The 19788-nt window shown below is 45.3% G+C and overlaps 1 protein-coding gene across 3 annotated transcripts in view; it reads right to left on the reverse strand.

Moving 5' to 3' along the window:
• Positions 1 to 19788, reverse strand: part of grin2db (glutamate receptor, ionotropic, N-methyl D-aspartate 2D, b) — a 91358-nt gene that overhangs the window by 49590 nt on the left and 21980 nt on the right. For all 3 annotated transcript variants that reach the window (XR_011979744.1, XR_011979745.1, XM_072680607.1), the window contains exons 2-6: positions 17008 to 17365; positions 16661 to 16867; positions 13698 to 13964; positions 10977 to 11305; positions 6428 to 6542 (exon numbers count right to left, since the gene is read on the reverse strand). Coding sequence is in view for 1 of the 3 variants with exons in the window: in XM_072680607.1 (XP_072536708.1) it covers positions 6428 to 6542; positions 10977 to 11305; positions 13698 to 13964; positions 16661 to 16867; positions 17008 to 17295 (1206 nt within the window). In the remaining 2 variants the exon portion in view is untranslated. The remainder of the gene's footprint in view (positions 1 to 6427; positions 6543 to 10976; positions 11306 to 13697; positions 13965 to 16660; positions 16868 to 17007; positions 17366 to 19788) is intronic.

Raw genomic sequence — 19788 nt, forward strand, 5'->3', positions numbered from 1 at the left:
GGCTCGTCCTCGTGAACCAACATTACGGCGGTCCATTAAGCAGTTTATGAGAATTAAGGAGACAGATTCTGGGAGCTAGAACCACCGCGGAGGTGCCAGAGCACTGAGCCCCTCGCCGCAGGGCCTTGCAGAACAGCTCTCCAGGCCAGGCAGGGAAGAAATCCAGCTCAGGGCAGCATCCCGTAACCCTCGGCCAGCTGTTGCATCACCCGGTGTTGTTGCAGGGCCTGATATATTCAGGCTGTCTTTGACAATCTCAGGACTGCGACATGCTGCCGGCTGGAGGGCCAAATTGCTCTTTTTGCCAACCAGTCTGTAACAAATACCTCAAATCAGAGCCAGACATGAGCCTTAAGTGGGTGGAGGAGAACGGCACAGAGCGAGAGAGAGCCAGGGAGAGCGCGCAAGATGGAAAGTAAGCGAGAGAGAGATTTTCCGGATGGACTGTAGTCGGCCTGACGGCTAATGGCTGGTATCAGTGATGAGATCCGAGGCTGGAGACGAGAGAGGCTAAGCTGAGCTGACAGGGCTTCATGAACATCACTGAGCGATGGACGTGCGACCTCGCGGCATGCCTGAGGCCAGCTGGTGCTGCTGCACTCTTTCGCTCCACCAGAAGGGGGCTGGAGCCTGTGTGGAGCTTATTATCGGGCTCTGGTCAGCTCTGGACTGCTATAGACTGACGGGGAGGGCTAAACTGCTGTAGGGTGAATGGGTGGAGCTAAACTGCTGTAGGCTGAATGGGTGGAGCTGAACTGCTGTAGGGTGAATGGGTGGAGCTGAACTGCTGTAGGCTGAATGGGTGGAGCTGAACTGCTGTAGGCTGAATGGGTGGGTCTGAACTGCTGTAAGCCTAATGGCTGGGGCTACACTGCTGTAGACAGAATGGGTGGGGCTACACTGCTGTAGGCTGAATGGGTGGGGCTACACAGCTGTAGACCGAATGGGTGGGGCTAAACTGCTGTAGGCTGAATGGGTGGAGCTAAACTGCTGTAAGGTGAATGGGTGGGGCTGAACTGCTGTAGGGTGAATGGGTGGAGCTGAACTGCTGTAGGGTGAATGGGTGGGTCTGAACTGTTGTAAGCCTAATGGCTGGGCTACACTGCTGTAGGGTGAATGGGTGGGTCTGAACTGCTGTAGGCTGAATGGGTGGAGCTAAACTGCTGTAGACCGAATGGGTGGGGCTACACTGATATAGGATGAATTGGTGAGCCAAAATGCTGTAGGCTGAAGAGGTGGTGTGGAACTGCTGCAGGCTGTATGGGAGGAGGGGCTAATCTGCTGTAGGTTGAATGGGTGGGGCTAAACACATGTATACTGAACGAATGCATCTGCAGTATGTTAAATGGGCGGGGTTAAACTGCTCTAGGCTGACTGGGTGGAGGCCGAGCATACAGCTAAACTGCTGTAGACTGAAGGGATTCCGAGGCCAGAGACGAGAGAGGCTAAGCTGAGCTGACAGGGCTTCATTGCGACCCTATCGGCATGCCTGAGGCCAGCTGGTGCCGCTGCGCTTTTCCGCTCCACCATAAGGTGGCTTCAGTCAGCCCCAGCATCCCCTCCCGCCTGCCTGCAGGTTGAATGGATGGAGCTAAACCGGTGGATGGGCCTGAACCGATGCAGGGATCGGAGCGCCCACACGGAAATGTGCTCATGGTTGCGACATCATAACCACGAGGAGATGCCGTAGTTCCCATTTTCCGAGCTCTGCTGCTGAACGGTGAAGCGGCGTGCCGGTAAACTGGGGCGCGGTGCAAATTGGCCGTAGCTTTTCCGTCAACCTTCTGTCTCCGGCGCTATCTCTCAAATGCATCTATGTAAATTTGTGTTGATGCCAGGAGTTATTCAGCAAGCGGGATTAAATTCCATATTTGGATATTGTATTTGTTTATCTTGGTGGCAGGACGGTAAAGGCATGGCGCGCGTTCGCGGCTTATTTCCGTCTCTCGGCCCGTCAAGCGTTGCGGCGCGCTGTATAACTTAATAATTCTGTTTCATGTTCCTGCACTGAGTGACGTTTTTTCCCCTGGATACAGTTATTATCACTGCCTTTGTCTCACGTCAGTAGTGCTCCGCAGGGGGTGAGAGATGCTACGTCCCAGGTGGCACCTGACACGCGACGGATGACTGCTATATTCGGCGCGCCGAGGCTTAAGGCCAAAGCGCCACTACTGTTCAGCGTACGTTAAAGAAGTGCAGGGGAGGGGTTAATATTAAAAATAATATTATCATATACATATAAATATATACACAGTCATGTTATGAATATTATGCCCACCTACCCAACACTGGGAGGGGCTCGGATGACACTAGCCAGACGTTGTAGCATGGACTGTATTAGGGTGCTGGAAGGCCTTCATTAGAGAGGTTAACTCATTGGTCCACTCATTATGACGCTGGGAGGCGCTCAATGTTAGCGCTTAATGAGATGCCTGATAACTGGTCAGTCAAATCGCGTCCTCTGCCCGTGGCGACGGTTCTGCACTCTGCAACAGCTGACTGGTGTGCTCGCTTAATTATACGTGCAGCAAACTGTCACCTAGCATCTGTGACTTCCCGGGCCGAGCTCACTCCAGATTAAACCAGGGGGGGGTCGTAATGTTCTGCTGTGATTGTGACAGTGGGCGACGGACAGTGGAAGCACCTTTGCTAACATTGTGGGATGTTGTAGAGCTGCAGTAGTGAAGGTGTAGCAAGAAGGGGACCAGTGGAGCAGTTACTTCTTTCCAGCCAAGGGTGGTTATGCTCACATTTAGGTAGGTGGTCATAATGTTCTGATATGACTGTGTAATGTTGTGACATGACTGACATATATATATATATAATACATTTTTAAGTAAAGAATGCAAAAGAAAAATATGCAAATGCAAGAGAAATCTAAACTGCTGTAGACCGAATGGGTGGAGATGAACTGCTGTAGGCCGAATAGGTTGGTCTAAACTGCTGTAGGGTGAACGGGTGGAGCTGAACTGCTGTAGGCAGAATAGGTGGGTCTAAACTGCTGTAGGGTGAATGAGTGGAGCTGAACAGCTGTAGGTCAAATGGGTGGAGCTCTCCGGGAAAAACAGTGGGGCTGAACTGCTGTAGGGTGAATGGGTGGGACTGAACTGCTGTAGGCAGAATAGGTGGGTCTAAACTGAGCTCTCCTGGAAAAACAGTGGGGCTGAACTGCTATAGGCTGAATGGGTGAAGCTAAATTGCTGTAGGACAAATGGCTGGGGCTAAACTGCTGTAGGGTGAATGGGTGGGGCTAAACTGTTGTAGGGTGAAACGGTGGGGCTAAACTGCTGTAGGGTGAATGGCTGGGGCTAAACTGCTGTAGGGTGAAACGGTGGGGCTAAACTGCTGTAGGGTGAAACGGTGGGGCTAAACTGCTGTAGGGTGAAACGGTGGGGCTAAACTGCTGTAGGGTGAATGGCTGGGGCTAAACTGCTGTAGGGTGAAACGGTGGGGCTAAACTGCTGTAGGGTGAATGGGTGGGGCTAAACTGCTGTAGGGTGAAACGGTGGGGCTAAACTGCTGTAGGGTGAATGGGTGGAGCTAAACTGCTGTAGGGTGAAACAGTGGGGCTAAACTGCTGTAGGCTGAATGGGTGGAGCTAAACTGCTGTAGGGTGAAACAGTGGGGCTAAACTGCTGTAGGCTGAATGGGTGGGACTACATTGATATAGGATGAATTGATGGAAGGGGACCAGTGGAGCAGTTGCCTCTTTCAAGCCAAGGGTGGTTATGCTCACTATTAGGTAGGTGGTCATAATGTTCTGATATGACTGTGTGTAGACATATATATATATATATATATATATATATATATATATATATATATATATATAAAACACCTTTTTTAAGTAAAGAATATATATATATGTAAGTAGTCCTATCATCAGTACTATCACAGTATCCTGTAGTAAAGTACTAATTGTCCTTTAAGATTTTACTGTAAGATTCTAATCAGAATCTTGTGGAAATTGCTGTTAATCTTTTCCAGGGTTTGTTGGTATTAATGTGAGAATATTTCTATTTTCTGTTTTGCAGAGGCTTCAGAACAACACAGGAGAGTTTAGCCTGATCCATTCAGGCTGTTTTCTTAGCCGAACACAAACTGTGCTTAATTACGCAAGAAATTAAATTCAGATCAAAATAAATGTGCTGTGTGACAGAACAAAAAAAACTACAGGAAATATTATTTCAGTTTGACGACGCAGCACCGAACTGATTAACTGCCTCCATCTACGTCCCCTGACTGACAGAGAGGCTAACCGCGAGCTAAACGCCACGCTAACAACACGCTAACTACAAACTTTCACACTAAGTAGCACAACAGACTAGCATTCTTACCACAAACTGATGAGTGACCGCTAAACTAACACGCTAACTACAAGCTAACAAGCTAACCGCAAACTCCAAACACTACAAACCGACATACTAATGCCGAACTCATGTGTTCCCACTAAGCTAACATGCTAACCACAGTAAACATGCTAACAAGAATGTGATAAAGCCCTGCTGAAAAATCCGCGGGTAGCTGGTTTCAGATGGTCTAAGCTGATCTACTATACTGGACCCTATACTGGTCAGCTAACTGGTCAACCAGCTTTTGACCAGCTTAGTGTAATTAACGTTACATCTGATTTTGGCCAGGCTTGGTCATGTTGGTTGACTAGGGTGGTCTTGCTGGTCATGCTGGTCATCCAGGCTGACAGACCAGCTAAACCCTCAAACAAAAACATACCCTACACTGGTCAAGATATACTGGTCAGCCTTTTTTTGAATTCCGCCAGTATGAATTCCGCACATCTGCTGGTTCTGCTGGTTTAGCATAGGCTATTTTCCTTGGGAACATGGTAGCCAGGAGCTAATCCACTCTGAAAACTCCAGCCATGAGTCCAGGCTCAGCGGTCAGAAACTGGACGTTCTCCTCAGAGACAGCGGGACCTGGCTGCTGTTCCAGAAGATTAAGCTCTTCTCCTTTTTTCCTCCTGTTTAAATGAACTGCTGCGACTCGCTGTGCATCGATACGCTCGGATTCAGGGCTGATTGATACGTATTGACGTATCGTTACACCTCTATCGCGGGCGCGCACAGTCAGCATTCGCACTGGACGTGATGCATTGTTCTCAGTTAATTGTAATGGGGTTCTCCGGCGGGGAATGGTTTTCCAAATTAGCGCGGAGTCCTGCTGTAGATCATTCCTGCTGTCCCGCAGTTGCACGGAAAGACGGCTCTAAAAGCTGGGGGAGTAAATAAAACGCTGTATTTCACACCAAGATTAGATCCTCACGCAAATCCAGCTGCGAAATCGCGAAAACAAGCACATTACTAATATTTATCGCGGCCTGACGGTGCGGAGTTGACTGCAGACTTAGACTCTGACTAAAAGGGAAAAGCGACAAAAATGCAGAATTTTCGCAAACAATCGTTACGTAGTTTCTATTATTAAAGGAACTTAGAGGAAGATTCGGGTGAAAAATCAAATGATGATGATTGATCTCCGACCCCAGATTCAGTCAGTCAGTTAACACATGTTCGGTGTCTGACGTGTGCTACTTTGGTACAAAACGGGACATGCTAGGCTAACGTTGCTAACAAACACTGGACTTGGACTGTCACCAATCTCATCTCCTTGTAAAACCAGCCCAAAAACGTTAGCATTTCACCGTGTCTCTCAGAGCTCCTTCAGATCTTCACTGGCTGGTAAATGAATGTGGTTTAGAAGATTAAACAGTTCCGGTTTTAGTTGAAATCTTCAATATTCGTTGTTTTATTATTATTATTATTATTATTATTATTCAATGCGCAGCTTCTTAAAGCAAATACCTGAAGATTGTGAGAGTGTTTTATGGTGATGAGATTGGTGAGAGTCTAAATCCAGTGTTTCTTAGCAACGTTAGCCTACTGTTTCCTACTGTCTCCTACCGTAAGCTAGTGGTGTAGACAGCTAGAGGACCAAAGGAATCAGTCAACACATGTTCGGGATCGTTGTGTGCTCCTTCGGTTCACAACAGGACATGCTAGGCTAACAGTGCTAACAAACACTGGACTCAGACTGTCACCAATCTCATCTGCCTGTAAAACAAGGCCAAAACATGTCAGTCTGTCAGCCGGTCAGACCGTCAGCCGTGTTTATGGAGATTATGAGATTGGTGACAGTCCAAGTCCAGTGTTTGTTAGCAACGTTAGCCTCGCATCTTCTGTTGTAAACTATAGAAGCACGTGTCAGATCAGCAAATGTCTGCTGGACTGAGTCTGAGAACTGTTTAGTCGTCACATTGTTGCTGATCTGTAGCTTTTAGGAATCACTTTTTTATTTTTAATTTAGTTTTAAGTGCCAGTTTCCACCTCATTCGACTCCTCCTATCACATGATGCTACCAGAGTGACGATGATTCGAGAGCAGAAGCCAAAAACCAGAATCATATTATTCCTTACGTCTTCCCAGCCACTCCCGGGAGTGTAGGAGATCACGTCCAGAAAGGGGTTGGCCAGGTAGCCGTCGTTATTGAAGGAGTAGTCCCTCCCACCCAAGGTGATGTTACTGAAGTATCTGTGAACGAGAGACAGAGAAGAGTTGAGAAGTGAGAACGACAGAATTATTCAGTTTCCACTATGAATTATTCAATGTCTACTACAAATTATTCAGTATCTGAATATATATCTGAAATATTCAGTTATTTTATACAAATGGTTCAGTGTCTACTACAATTTATTAAGTATCTGCTATAAACCATTTAGTATTTCATACAAATGATTCAGTATATACTATGAATCATTCAGTATCTACACTGAAATATTCTGCTATTTTATACAAATGGTTCAGTGTCTACTACAAATGGTTCAGTGTCTACTACAAATGATTCAGTCTCTACTATGAATTATTCAGTATTTCATACAAATGATTCCGTGTCTACTACAATATGATTCGGTATGTACTAGTCATAGTATGATTCAATATATACTATGAATCATTCAGTATCTACAATACTGAAATATTCAGTTATTTCATACAAATTATTCAGTATTTCATACAAATGATTCAGTGTTTCATACAAATGATTTAGTGTCCACTACAAATGATTCAGTATATACTAGTCATAGTATGATTCAGTATATACTATGAATCATTCAGTATCTACAATACTGTATTTCATACAAATGATTCAGTGTTTCATACAAATGATTCAGTGTTTCATACAAATGATTTAGTGTCCACTACAAATGATTCAGTATATACTAATCATAGTATGATTCAGTATATACTATGAATCAATCAGTATCTACAATACTGAAATATTCATTTATTTTATATAAATGATTTAGTGTCTACTACAAATGATTCAGTTTCTACTACAAATGATTCAGTTTCCACTATAAATGATTCAGTCTCTACTACAAATGATTCAGTCTCTACTGCAAATGATTTATTGTCTACTACAAATGATTCAGTGTCTATTACAAATGATTCATTCTCTACTACAAATGATTTAGTGTCTACTGCAAATGATTCAGTGTCTACTACAAATGATTCAGTCTCTATTTCAAATGATTTTGTGTCTACTACTGATGTGCGTCCAGTCAGGTAGGGCTTTCTGAAGCTGCAAAGCTAAAGACTCCACACCTTCTCCTGGCTGCTCCCTGAATTCTCTCCATGCATCAGTAACTCATCAGACTCTGGAGGAGGTGACCTGCAGTGACCTTCTCGCAGCTTTGGCTTTATTTAAACTGCTTTTCCCGTCGAGTTTCTCTTCAGTGAACTCCAGCTCCATTAGATCTCTCCTGCTCCCCCCATCTCCACCTCTGTGACCTGCTTAAATGTGGAGGTGTGCTGGTTTCTCTTGGGGAGAGAGGAGAGGACGTACGGGGCCCGGGGAGTGGGGGGGAGGTGGAGCGCAGCGTTCGCTCTAATTACTGGATATGCCATACAGGGTAAACTCATTTATTATAAATGCAACAAAATGTATAAAAGTGAATGCTAAAGCGTAACCTGAAGCTAATGCAGATGATCTTTGAACACGGCGCCTGGAGACAACGCGGGCAAAGCAAGCGATTTGCCTGTGAGGGGAGAGTTCACCCACTTAACCACGGTCTCATGGTTTTTATTTACAATGAGCCCGTTCCAGAACCTCAGTCATTACAGTGTAAAAAGACCCGGTTTAACCCCTTAAACTGCAAGGATCCACTATACGTCCAATAAACATCTACTATGAATTATTCAGTGTCCACTATAAAGTATTTAGTATCCACTACGAAGTATTCAGTAACTACTATGAATTACTGAGTAATTACTATGAAGTATCCAGCAACTACTATGAATTATTTAGTATCTACTATGTATTATTTAGTAATTACTATGAAGTATTTAGTAACTACTATGAAGTATTTAGTAACTACTTTGAAGTATTTATTAACTACTTTGAAGTATTTATTAACTACTATGAAGTATTTAGTAACTACTTTGAAGTATTTATTAACTACTATGAAGTATTCAGTATCCACTATGAATTATCCAGTATCCGCTATATATTATGGTGCATTATTAGGTACTCAGTAACTACTATGAATTATTCAGTAATTACTATGTATTATTTAGTAATTACTATGAAGTATTTAGTAACTACTATGAAGTATTTAGTAACTACTATGACGTATTTAGTAACTACTTTGAAGTATTTATTAACTACTATAAAGTATTTAGTAACTACTTTGAAGTATTTATTAACTACTATGAAGTATTTAGTAACTACTATGAAGTATTCAGTATCCACTATGAATTATCCAGTATCCGCTATATATTATGGTGCATTAGTAACTACTTTGAAGTATTTATTAACTACTATGAAGTATGTAGTAACTACTATGAAGTATTTAGTAACTACTATGAAGTATTCAGTATCCACTATGAATTATCCAGTATCCGCTATATATTATGGTGCATTATTAGGTACTCAGTAACTACTATGAATCATTCAGTAATTACTATGAATTATTAAGTAACTACTATGAAGTATTTAGTAACTACTATGAAGTATTCAGTATCCACTATGAATTATCCAGTATCCGCTATATATTATGGTGCATTATTAGGTACTCAGTAACTACTATGAAGTATTTAGTAACTACTATGACGTATTCAGTAACTACTATGAATTATCCAGTATCCACTATGAATTATCCAGTGTCCACTATGAATTATGGTGCACTACTAGGTATTCAGTAATTACTATGAATTATTTAGTAACTATAATGACTTATTCAGTATGCTTATTTAAATTCAGAGTCTACTATAAATGTTTCAGTATCCACTTTGTAATAGTCATGGTACGAATATGATACCCATTACTATTTATCCACTATGAATTATTCCTTATCTACTACAAATCATTCAGTTCCCACTATGAATTATTCAATTTCATCTATCAATTATTGAGTACCTGCAATAAATGATTCAGTATCTACTATGAATTAATTTGTATCCACTATGAATTATACTGTGTCCATTATGAATTATTCAGTATCTGCAATGTTTTTAGCATGCATTATGACTCATTAGTAACTACAATGAACAATTCAGTATCCACAATGAATTATTCAATACATACTATTAATTATTCTGTAACAAATATGAATTATTCAGTATCTATTATGAAATAGTGGGGAATTAAATTGGGGGCAGAATCTAGAAATTAAGGAGTTAAAAGGATCATTCAGCCAAAAACAGCAGCCTGGCCAACAATCAATGGAAGCTTTCAGGGCATGAATCCCAGCAGTTAGCATAGCTTTTGTGTCGTGCCAGCTTCCATTCATTCTTAACCACATTAGCATTCTTGGCTGAACTTTCCCTTTAAGAGATACACCTTCCTGCTGGAGGCGCAGCTTCTCAGTTGTGATTATCAGGGCTTGGGGAAGAGCCAGTGCAGGCTCCGGTACACTCCTGCTGCAGCGCTTTCCTGAACCCTCTAAGACTGCTGTGACTAAGACTACATTCTCTCCTACTGGAGGATGTGGACCTGAGACTCGGCTGATGTCCAAAACTTTATTATGTTCATGAAGATCAACCAAGACAAAAACGTCCTACATGATCCCAGCAAATCGCCTGAACATTAGATACGATCTAGAGTTATATATGGAACTATTCAGTGTCCACTATCAATTATTCCGTATTCTGTGAATTACTCAGTATCCACTATGAATTATTTAATACTTACTACAAATTAGTACCTACTATGAATTATTCAGTACTCACAATTCATTTTATTCATGGACCTACTGTAAATCATTCCATATCAACTGTGATTTTGTCAGTATCCACTATGATTTATTTAGTATCCACTATGAATTATTCAGTATCCACTATGAATTCAGTATTTACTATGAACTGTTGAATATTCGCTATGAATTATTCAATACCTACTATGAATTATTCAATACCTACTATGAATTATTCAGTATCCACTATGAATTATTTAGTAACTACTATGAATTATTCAATATCTACTATGAATTATCCAGTATCCACTATGAATTATTCAGTATCCACTATGAATTATCCAGTATCCACTATGAATTATTCGGTATCTACTATGAATTATTCTATATCTACTATGAATTATTCTGTATCCACTATGAATTATTTAGTAACTACTATGAATTATCCAGTATCCACTATGAATTATCCAGTATCCACTATGAATTATTCAATATCTACTATGAATTATTCAGTATCTACTATGAATTATCCAGTATCCACTATGAATTGTCCAGTATCCACTATGAATTATCCAGTATCCACTATGAATTATCCAGTATCCACTATGAATTATCCAGTATCCACTATGAATTATTCGATATCTACTATGAATTATTCTGTATCTACTATGAATTATTCTGTATCCACTATGAATTATTCAGTATACGACTCCATCAGACTCCATCTGGAGATCAGTCATACTGCTCTACACCGGCTCAGTGAAAGCAGTCTTACTTCATCCTCCCGCGGATCTTCTGGGTTCTGTTTCCGTCCGTCTGGCAGTTGGTGACGAAGTGTGGCCCCCCAGTGGCCCCGTAGTCCTTGCGCAGTGCCACGGCCCCGTGGGTGAGGACAGAAACACCGCGAGCGATTCGGCGGCGCGGCTCGTCCCTCCAGCCCTGCGGCCGCACGGCGAACAGGCGATTGGGCAACCCGGCCAGACCCAGCTCAGACAGAGCCGGACCCACCGCAAACCAAATATGCGAGGCTCCCGCCAGACCTGCGGCCCACGCTGCGTGAAACACCTGCTCAGCCTCCTCCTGAGAACAGTACAGTAACCTGACCTGAGAGAGAGAGAGAGAGAGAGAGAGAGAGAGAATGGGTGAGTTAGAGAAGGACAGAAATAGAGAAAGAGAGGAGAGAGAGAGAGGGGGAGAGAGAGAGAGAGACAAGAAAGAGAGAGAGAGAGAGAGAAATAGAGAAAGAGATGAGAGAAAGAGAGAGAGATAGAGAGAGAGAGAAGAGAGATAGAGAGAGAGAGAAAGAGAGTGAGGAGAGAGAAAGCGAGGAGCAAGAGAGAGATAGAGAGAGAGAGGGGAGAGAGAGAAAGAGAGTGAGGAGAGAGAGAGAGAATTGGGCCAAAAGAAAAGGTGGAGACCCTAAAATCAGACGAGAGGACGAGGAGACATTTGCATATGTGTCTCATAACTGTGGCGGAGACGATAATTACACTCATAAAAGGTGGAGGCGCTCGCCTGAGGGGGGAGAGAGCAAGAGAGTTAGTGAGGGAGAAAGGTGGAGAAAGGGAAGGCAGAACGAGCCCGGTGGGGAATTAGAGAGAGAGAGAGAGAGAGAGAGAGAGAGAGAGGATGAGGATTTGGAGTATTTATCCTGTATTGAGATTAGAGCTGTGAGGCCTAAGAGAAATGGCCACACACAGAGCGAGAGCGCGACGGGAGAGAGGAGGGCCGAGCGAGAGAGAGAGAGAGAGAGAGAGAGAGAGAGTGTGTAAATGGCAGACAGACTGACAGAGTCTCTACGAGTCCAAAGCTATCTGGACACGTGCTCCTCCAGCGGTTCTTCTAAAATCTGCAGTAACAGCCTCTGCTCTTCTGGGAAGGAACATTGCTGTGAGGATGGATTTGATTGCCTTCAGCTTTACAAGAGCATCAGTGAGGTCAGGTGCTGATGTTGGATGATCAGTTGGAAGGTTTCCTTGAACTCGTCTCGCTCGTCTGATACTAAGACTAACAGTAGCTGCAGTTGTGAGGTGGGGCCTCCATGAGCATTAATGAGGTCCTGGGTCACATGACCCTGACGCTGGTTCACCGGTTGTCCTTCCTTGGGGCACCTACGGTAGATACTGAGCACTGAGCACCCCATGAGGGCATTTCAGTCCATAAGAAGGGTAATGACCACTGGCTTGTTGGAATAAGCCTTGAGCAGTGTTTACGTAGTAGGTGTACATCCATTGCAGATGATTCAGTATCTCAAATGATTCAATATCTACAATAAATGATTCAGTATTTACAATAAGTGATTCTATATTCAGTATATTTTATTAATTGACTTAGCATCTACAGTAAATGATTCCGAATCAACTCAAATTTGAATCAGCATGTACAAGAAATGAATCAGTACCCACTACAAATGATTCAGTATCTACACTAAGTGATTCAGAATCTATTATAAACAATTCAGTATTTACAATTGATTCAGTATCCACCACAAATGATTCAGTAAATGCTATAAAAATAGTCACACGTGATTTGAGGGTGAGGAATTGAAGTATGGGCCACGTGCAGACCTTAAAACCAGGGTTTAAATGGTCAGGGTTTAGGATCATATTTGGGGGGGGGTAGTTTAAAAATCCTTTGGATCATATCTACTGGTCCACTCATCCTAAAAAGCTGTTTGCAGCCCATCACCAACCAATGTTGCGTCCACCCCCGCCCACCCCAACTTGTCAAAAAATATCTGCACCCCTGGTATGCGTGCATGTGCGCACTGAGGTGGGGTCTCACAGTTGGGTGTAATTGAGCCGGACCACTGGCTGGTTCAGGCTGCCAAAGGGGCAGGCAGGTCTTCAGGCGGGGGCTAATGCACCAGGCAGTGGGCTGCACCGCCTCCGGCTCCGAGTTATATTAACACTGACACCAGTGCACTGGGACCCACACGGTACAATAACAACCCCCAGCACACACACACACACAATAACAACCTAAAGCCAGGGAGAGGCAGAGGACAGCCTGAGCCACACACACACACACACACACACACACACAGGAAAAAAGTAGACAATGAGAGAGAGAGAGAGAGAGAGACAGAGAGAGAGAGAGAATGGACTCATCGAGGAAAGCAAGAGGTCAGGGAGGGAAAGGGCAAAACAAGCAAGCATGGAGGACGAGAATGGAACAGAATGAAAGGATGAGGAAGGACACGGATTAGAGGAAATGAGGAGCATGGAGCGGAAGAACACTGCAGAAGAGACAACGCATCGCTGGAGGGATGGAGATGAGACTATGGAGGACAGAACGAGAGATGGTGGACCATCATGTCTTCAGGAGAGAGGTGAACAGATGACAGGTCGATGGCTGAGGAGGCTCAGAAGAGGAAGGAGTGAATTAGCACAGCGAGCGAGTGAGAAAGTGAGAGAGCGAGCAACAACAGAAGATGATGGTGTCTCTCGTTCGTCCGCCCGTCCATCCGCCCCTCCGCCCGCCCACCCGTCCGCACCTGCGCCTCGTTCTCCTTCAGTAGCCGCCGAGTGCGAGATCCACCTGGGTCGTCGGTTAAGTTCAGCATCACCACGCTCTTCTTCTCCCAGCCGATGAAGGAGCCGTCTGTCAAGCCCTCCACCACAGACAGGAAGTCCTGGTAGCCATGGTGACGCGTGGAGACCACAGAGAAGGCTGTCCAGTCGTATTCCTCCAGCACCTCGAAGATCACCTCCAGCTGAAGAGCGGTGGAGGTGCTGAACTGCAGGAAGATGGAGCCCGTCTCCTGCAAACAGGGGTGGGCGATATGGTGTTAGAATGGTGTTAGAGGTGGCACTCCATCTGTGTCCTCGGGTGTCGGGATAGGGTGTGGTCGACATCAGAGGGGGAAAATGAACGTATCTGATCTGACCTTCCTGTGGGGCAGTAGAATGTTTGGGCAGTTTCTCAATGATAGTCTACTTTAGATGCTCAGGTTAAGAGAAGAAGTGAAGTTTCAATTAAAAACAGCTTAGTTTTGCGATGTCAGCTCGGTATCGACCTGTATCGGTGGCCTGATAAGACGTAAGGCATGACTAAAGTGCCCTTGGGCAAGGAAGCCAACTCTCAACTGCTTCCTGGATGGCGCAGCTAGGGCTACCCACTGCTCCAGGCTTGGACACAAATTCTTCTTCAATCACAAATGGTGATTGAGTGGCTCCTTCTTCCTTCCTTCTAAATGTCATTAAATAATGATCAATTAAATATTGAAACATAAGTATGATAACATATATATGATAATAAAATAATTCTCGAACCCGGGCTCATTAAAACACCCACCGGAACATATCTGGAGATATGATTGTCACATGTCTGTACTCCAGCATATAGCAGTTGGGACGTCTTAAAATTTCTACCTCTCTCCTCTACCTGCAGGGTGATTAAAAGGGGGCAGAAGGACGACTACGACTAAGATTTCCCATACCTCCGAGTCTACTCGCTCCCTCTGTACGGCATCGTGGGGATTGAATTTCTTATGAAGTGTTTCTTAACATGACAGCAGCTCCGATTAACTGCGGGGTGATTGAGCCTCCTGCAGAGTAATTAAGGGGAAAAAAACACATTTCCCACGACTGCTGTCTCTCCGTTCTCGCCGCACGTCTCCATGGGAATCGGAATTTCTTATGAAGTGTTTCTTAAACGGGTGGCCACCACGGCAACCGGAGGCAACGTTAAGGGAAAAATAGCTGCAAATGGGTCTGGTATACAGTAGGTGCCGGGGGGCGAGTTGGGCTGGCACACACTCTCTCCCTCTCATACACACAGATTTAAATATCGTTCGGAGAGGCCGTGGGGCCAGGTCTGTGCTAGCGACACTCTTTGATGTCAAAGCCACATCAAAGAGATCCGTTATCTCGGCGGAGTAAATAGTTTTAAAAGATATTTGCGAACACAAATATCGGCGTCTACAGTAAACAACCCCCCCCCACACACACACATACACACAATCCACACCGTCAAAGCCACCCGGCTCAAAAAACGAGCGAGGAAAACAAAGGAAAGAAACCAAACAGCCTCCAGCGCAGCCGCCTGACCTCTCGCCCTGCTATTTCTCTGAGAGGGCGCGCCGGTAATGTAACACTAGCGCCTCCTACATGCATCAGACGGCCCAGATCGCTCCCCCAAGGAGGGGGCGACTGTGGCTCTAGATGAGGCTCCACAAGCCTCTCTCTCTCTGACAAACAATGCCTGAGAATCCAGCTCGGCGGCACACGAAGCAGCTAATAAGCTCCAGAGCTCATTAACCCTGCTCGCCGCAGGGCGGGGAGATGTTTTTGAGACGTTTCCTTGGCGAGACTTGCATTGCGTTCCTCCTGGGACTCCACGCCACCAGTCAAAGACAACATCTATCATATATCAGCTACGCTAAAGCGCTTGAGCGATGGTACAGCGCTCGTGAGGGCCCGCACTTAGGCCCTCATCAAATTTTTATTGCCACTAAGCAATGTCTGAATGCCTCTGCATTCCATTATGTCTATTCGCTACCTAATGGACATGGGTGCGTACTGTGGATACCCAGTCCTTTTGACTTGCTGATTTGACCCCCGTGTATGTTGATGTGGGGTATAGGCTGACCGTAAAGCCTGACTGTGGATGTGGTCAGTACTTAAAGCAACATCCTGTATCAGTTCTACCTTAAAATATCAGCCTCAGAGTCGGGTTGATGCTCCACAGACAGGAACAGGGAGAACGATGTCTCGGATGTCTCGGTCATTCCCGCTACTGCTCTATGGGACTTTGGTGGAGCGTAACCTCACAAGACCTCGGCCACATGCTTCTTTAACTTTAACCTCTCAGCTTGTCAACAAATGCATGTGTGCAGCTGTCCATGAGGGGGTGCTCAAATCGCGATTTACATTTACTGCAGTGGAGTAGTGTTAAACACTCCACACCTGTAGGGGGAGCCCAGGAGCAAAACATACCAATCCTTGCGGAAAAAAAAAACATAAAACAACAACGACAAAATAAATATATATATATATATTTATATGTGTGCAAATATATATTAAGTACCAGTCAAAAGTTTGGATACACCTGGTAGAATGTGATTTGATCCAAATGCTAGGGGAAAGGACACTCTAGATATCAGGACGTGGATGGGGGGGGGGAGGGGTTCAAGGCCTAAGTTACCACGGCCCTACAACTTAGGCCTGCTTGAATCCCCCCTAGCCACAAGCTTCTAACTACGGTGGATACCCCCAGTGTCCCCAGTGTCGTCTTTATTAAAAACAAAAATATGGTCACCCCAGCATTTTGAATGAAATGGATTTAAGATGATGATCAGCACCAATTTCTGTATGTATGAAAGCTAAGTGCGTCATTCTCGCGGCCAGCACGTGAAATTTGGCAGCCCTCGACGGCCCTCAACTGAACCGACCCCGGCATTTCAGCTTGCTGACACCGCCGCCTTAGCCGATAGATGAGCTGTAATCCTCGTCATACCTGTGGCACCCTGCCCAAGCCCGCTCCCCCTCCCACCGCCACGATGGGGAGTCCGGTCTGGGCCGAGACGAATTCCAGCATGGGAGCCAGTGGGCCGGACGCCAGCGGGAGGGGCCTTTCGTCCTCGTAAACCAGCCCCTGCAGGGGCCTGGCTGCCAGCAGGTCACACAGCTGGGAGAGCAGCGTCCTGGGACTGCTGTCATTCACCTGCAAGCAATTCACAGTCAGTTCAGACGCCGAAATCCAAAAAATCAAATGTGTTTTTCTACTAGATTCTGGAGCAGAGCATTGCTGTGAGGATTTGATTGCATTCGACTGAACCGGTGACTCTTTTTTAGCGAACCCACCTGAAGCCAGATGACGTTGGCGGAGCCCCACTGCGTGACGACGCTCTCTCCGAAGCTGCTGTGCACTCGGCCGAAGCCCGGGTACAGCACCCTGCCCCCGGCCGCCGCGGCCCCCGCGTCCCCCTGCGCCCCGGAGCCCGCGTGGATCACCGCGATGTTGAAGTGCATCGAGGCCACCGGGTCCCGCTCTCGCTCACGGGGGCGGAGCAAGAGGTGAGGGGAGGAGCCCGCCGGCCCCACCCACTCCACCAGAGCCAAGAGGAGAGAGAGGGCAGGTATTGTGACCATGGCAACAGTCAAGGAGGCCGGGGCGGGGGGGGTGGGGGGAGCGGCAGCGGAGGGCGCAAACAGAAAGTACCTGGGAGCGAGAGACAGAGGAAAAGAATGGGAGAGAGAGAGAGAGAGAGAGAGAGATGAAAATTGGGGATCAGAACTGGTGCTGAGTGATAGCTGACAAAAGGGTTGATCAAGGAGTGACTGTAAACACACACACACACACACACACACATACACACACACACATACACACACACACACATACAGGAGTGAGATCGACTAAATGTGAAAAGAGAGAGAGAGGGGCGAACGAGGCAAGAATGAAAAGGAAATTCAGGCCACGGGCTGAAATGGAGCAATACCGGGAAGAAAATAGAAACAGAGAAAGAGAGCGTAATTGATAGAGGGATATGGCTGCGCTGCAAGGAACAGTGTGTGTGTGTGTGTGTGTGTGTGTGTTATGCAGCAGGCAGTGGTTATTATGGCAAATGAATTATACGTATTAAGGGAGAGCAAGTAAACAAACCTGCCTTTTCAGTGACAGTTCAGAGATACGCTATTCTTACTCTGCTTCAACCAGCTGAGAACCGTTAGCATTAGCTTCTGCAAGCTTAGCTCGCCGGCTGCTTCCCCAAACACCACAGAACTGAGGGGATTTACGGCTTTTCTGTGAGAAACAAACGTCCACAAAACGAACTAATCAAGCGGTTACAGGTCGCTAGCTAGCTAATTAATTAATTACGTCCACAAAACGAACTAATCAAGCGGTTACAGGTCGCTAGCTAGCTAATTAATTAAATACACCCACAAAACGAACTAATCAAGCGGTTACAGGTCGCTAGCTAGCTAATTAATTAATTACGTCCACAAAACGAAGTAATAAAGTGGTTACAGGTCGCTAACTAACCAATTAATTAATTACATCCACAAAGCAAACTAATAAAGCGGTTACAGGTCGCTAGCTAGCTAATTAATTAAATACACCCACAAAACTAACTAATAAAGCAATTACAGGTCGCTAACTAACCAATTAATTAATTACGTCCACAAAAATAACTAATAAAGCGGTTACAGTTCGCTAACTAACCAATTAATTAATTACGTCCACAAAACAAACTAATAAAGTGGTTACTGAATTAATTATGTCAACATACAAACTAAAGTAGCTACAGTTTGCTAGCTAGCTAATTAATTAATTACGTCCACAAAACAAACCAATACAGTCGTTACGGTTAGCTAGCTAACTGTTTATTACATGTACAAAACAAATACAGCAGCTACGGTTAGCCAGCTAGCTACTTAATTACACCAAATGAATTAATTACAACAAATACAGCGCCCCTATTGGACAAACCAGTGTTATGACACTAACATTAATCATAGGTCCCGGCGGATAACGCTGTTAGCGCTGGGATATTATTATCTAGCTGCTCCAGAGATTCCTATTCTATTGGCAGTACTTCTTTCTTTACCAGACAAGCTGTGTGTGTGTGTGTGTGTGTGTGTGTGTGTGTGCATTTGCACATCTGTGTCAGCAATGGGAGCAGCTTAAAGCAGCTGAATAACGCATGCATTAAAAGGGGTGTCCACAAACTTTTGACAACCTCTTGTCGGCGGTTCTTCATGGAGCACTCTTGTCACGATGACGGCCTTTATAATATTGTATCGGCCTCGGCCATCAGAACCAGAATTTTATACTTCGGCCGGACCCTCAAAACACACACACACACACACACACACACACACACACACAGACGCAGCGAGGACCAGCACACCACACACCCTGGCAAAGGGATTTACTCTGAGAAATGAGAGTTAATATTGTAGGCTCACACACACACACACAGAAGCTTGACTCACACACACACACACACACACACACACACACACAATCTAACAAATCATTTTCAATTTACTCTCAGTGCCGACCCCCCCACCCCACCTCCCCTTAGCTTCAGCCCCCCCCACCCCCCACCCCCCCATTTTCACACTCCCTCTCTCCCGCTAACTGTTCCTCGTGACTCCGGGGTGCGAATACGGAATCGCAGAGCCTGCTCAAGTAATAATCCCTCTCTCTCTCTCTATTCCATCGTGCCTCTCGCGCCTCTCGCGCCGCTTGTTTGCCCCCCGCCCATAGTCTTGCACCACTGGTGGCTTGACCCTGATGAGTCCTTTGGAGGAAAGAGGGGATGAAGGAGTGGAACTGAGGGAGGGAGGGTTGGGTGAGGCCCATAGACAGACACAGCGAGAGAGCAAGAGGGGGGACTGCAGTTCTGTTTACTTTCAGGAGGTAAATATAGTACTAATGGATAAGATGAGGGTGGTGGTGGGTGGAGGGGTAAAGGGAGCCGAGGAAATGGAGGGGTGGGATGAGAGTGGAGGAATGAAATATGAAGGGACGTAGAGAGAGAGAGAGAAATATTGATCACTGGGACGAGCGTACGTGTGTGGCTTAGACAAACAAGCCTGCCATCCTCCAGAGTGTGAGTGTGTGTGTGTGTGTGT

The sequence above is a fragment of the Salminus brasiliensis genome, chromosome 5 (genome assembly GCF_030463535.1).
Source record: "Salminus brasiliensis chromosome 5, fSalBra1.hap2, whole genome shotgun sequence".
Lineage (NCBI taxonomy): Eukaryota > Metazoa > Chordata > Actinopteri > Characiformes > Bryconidae > Salminus > Salminus brasiliensis.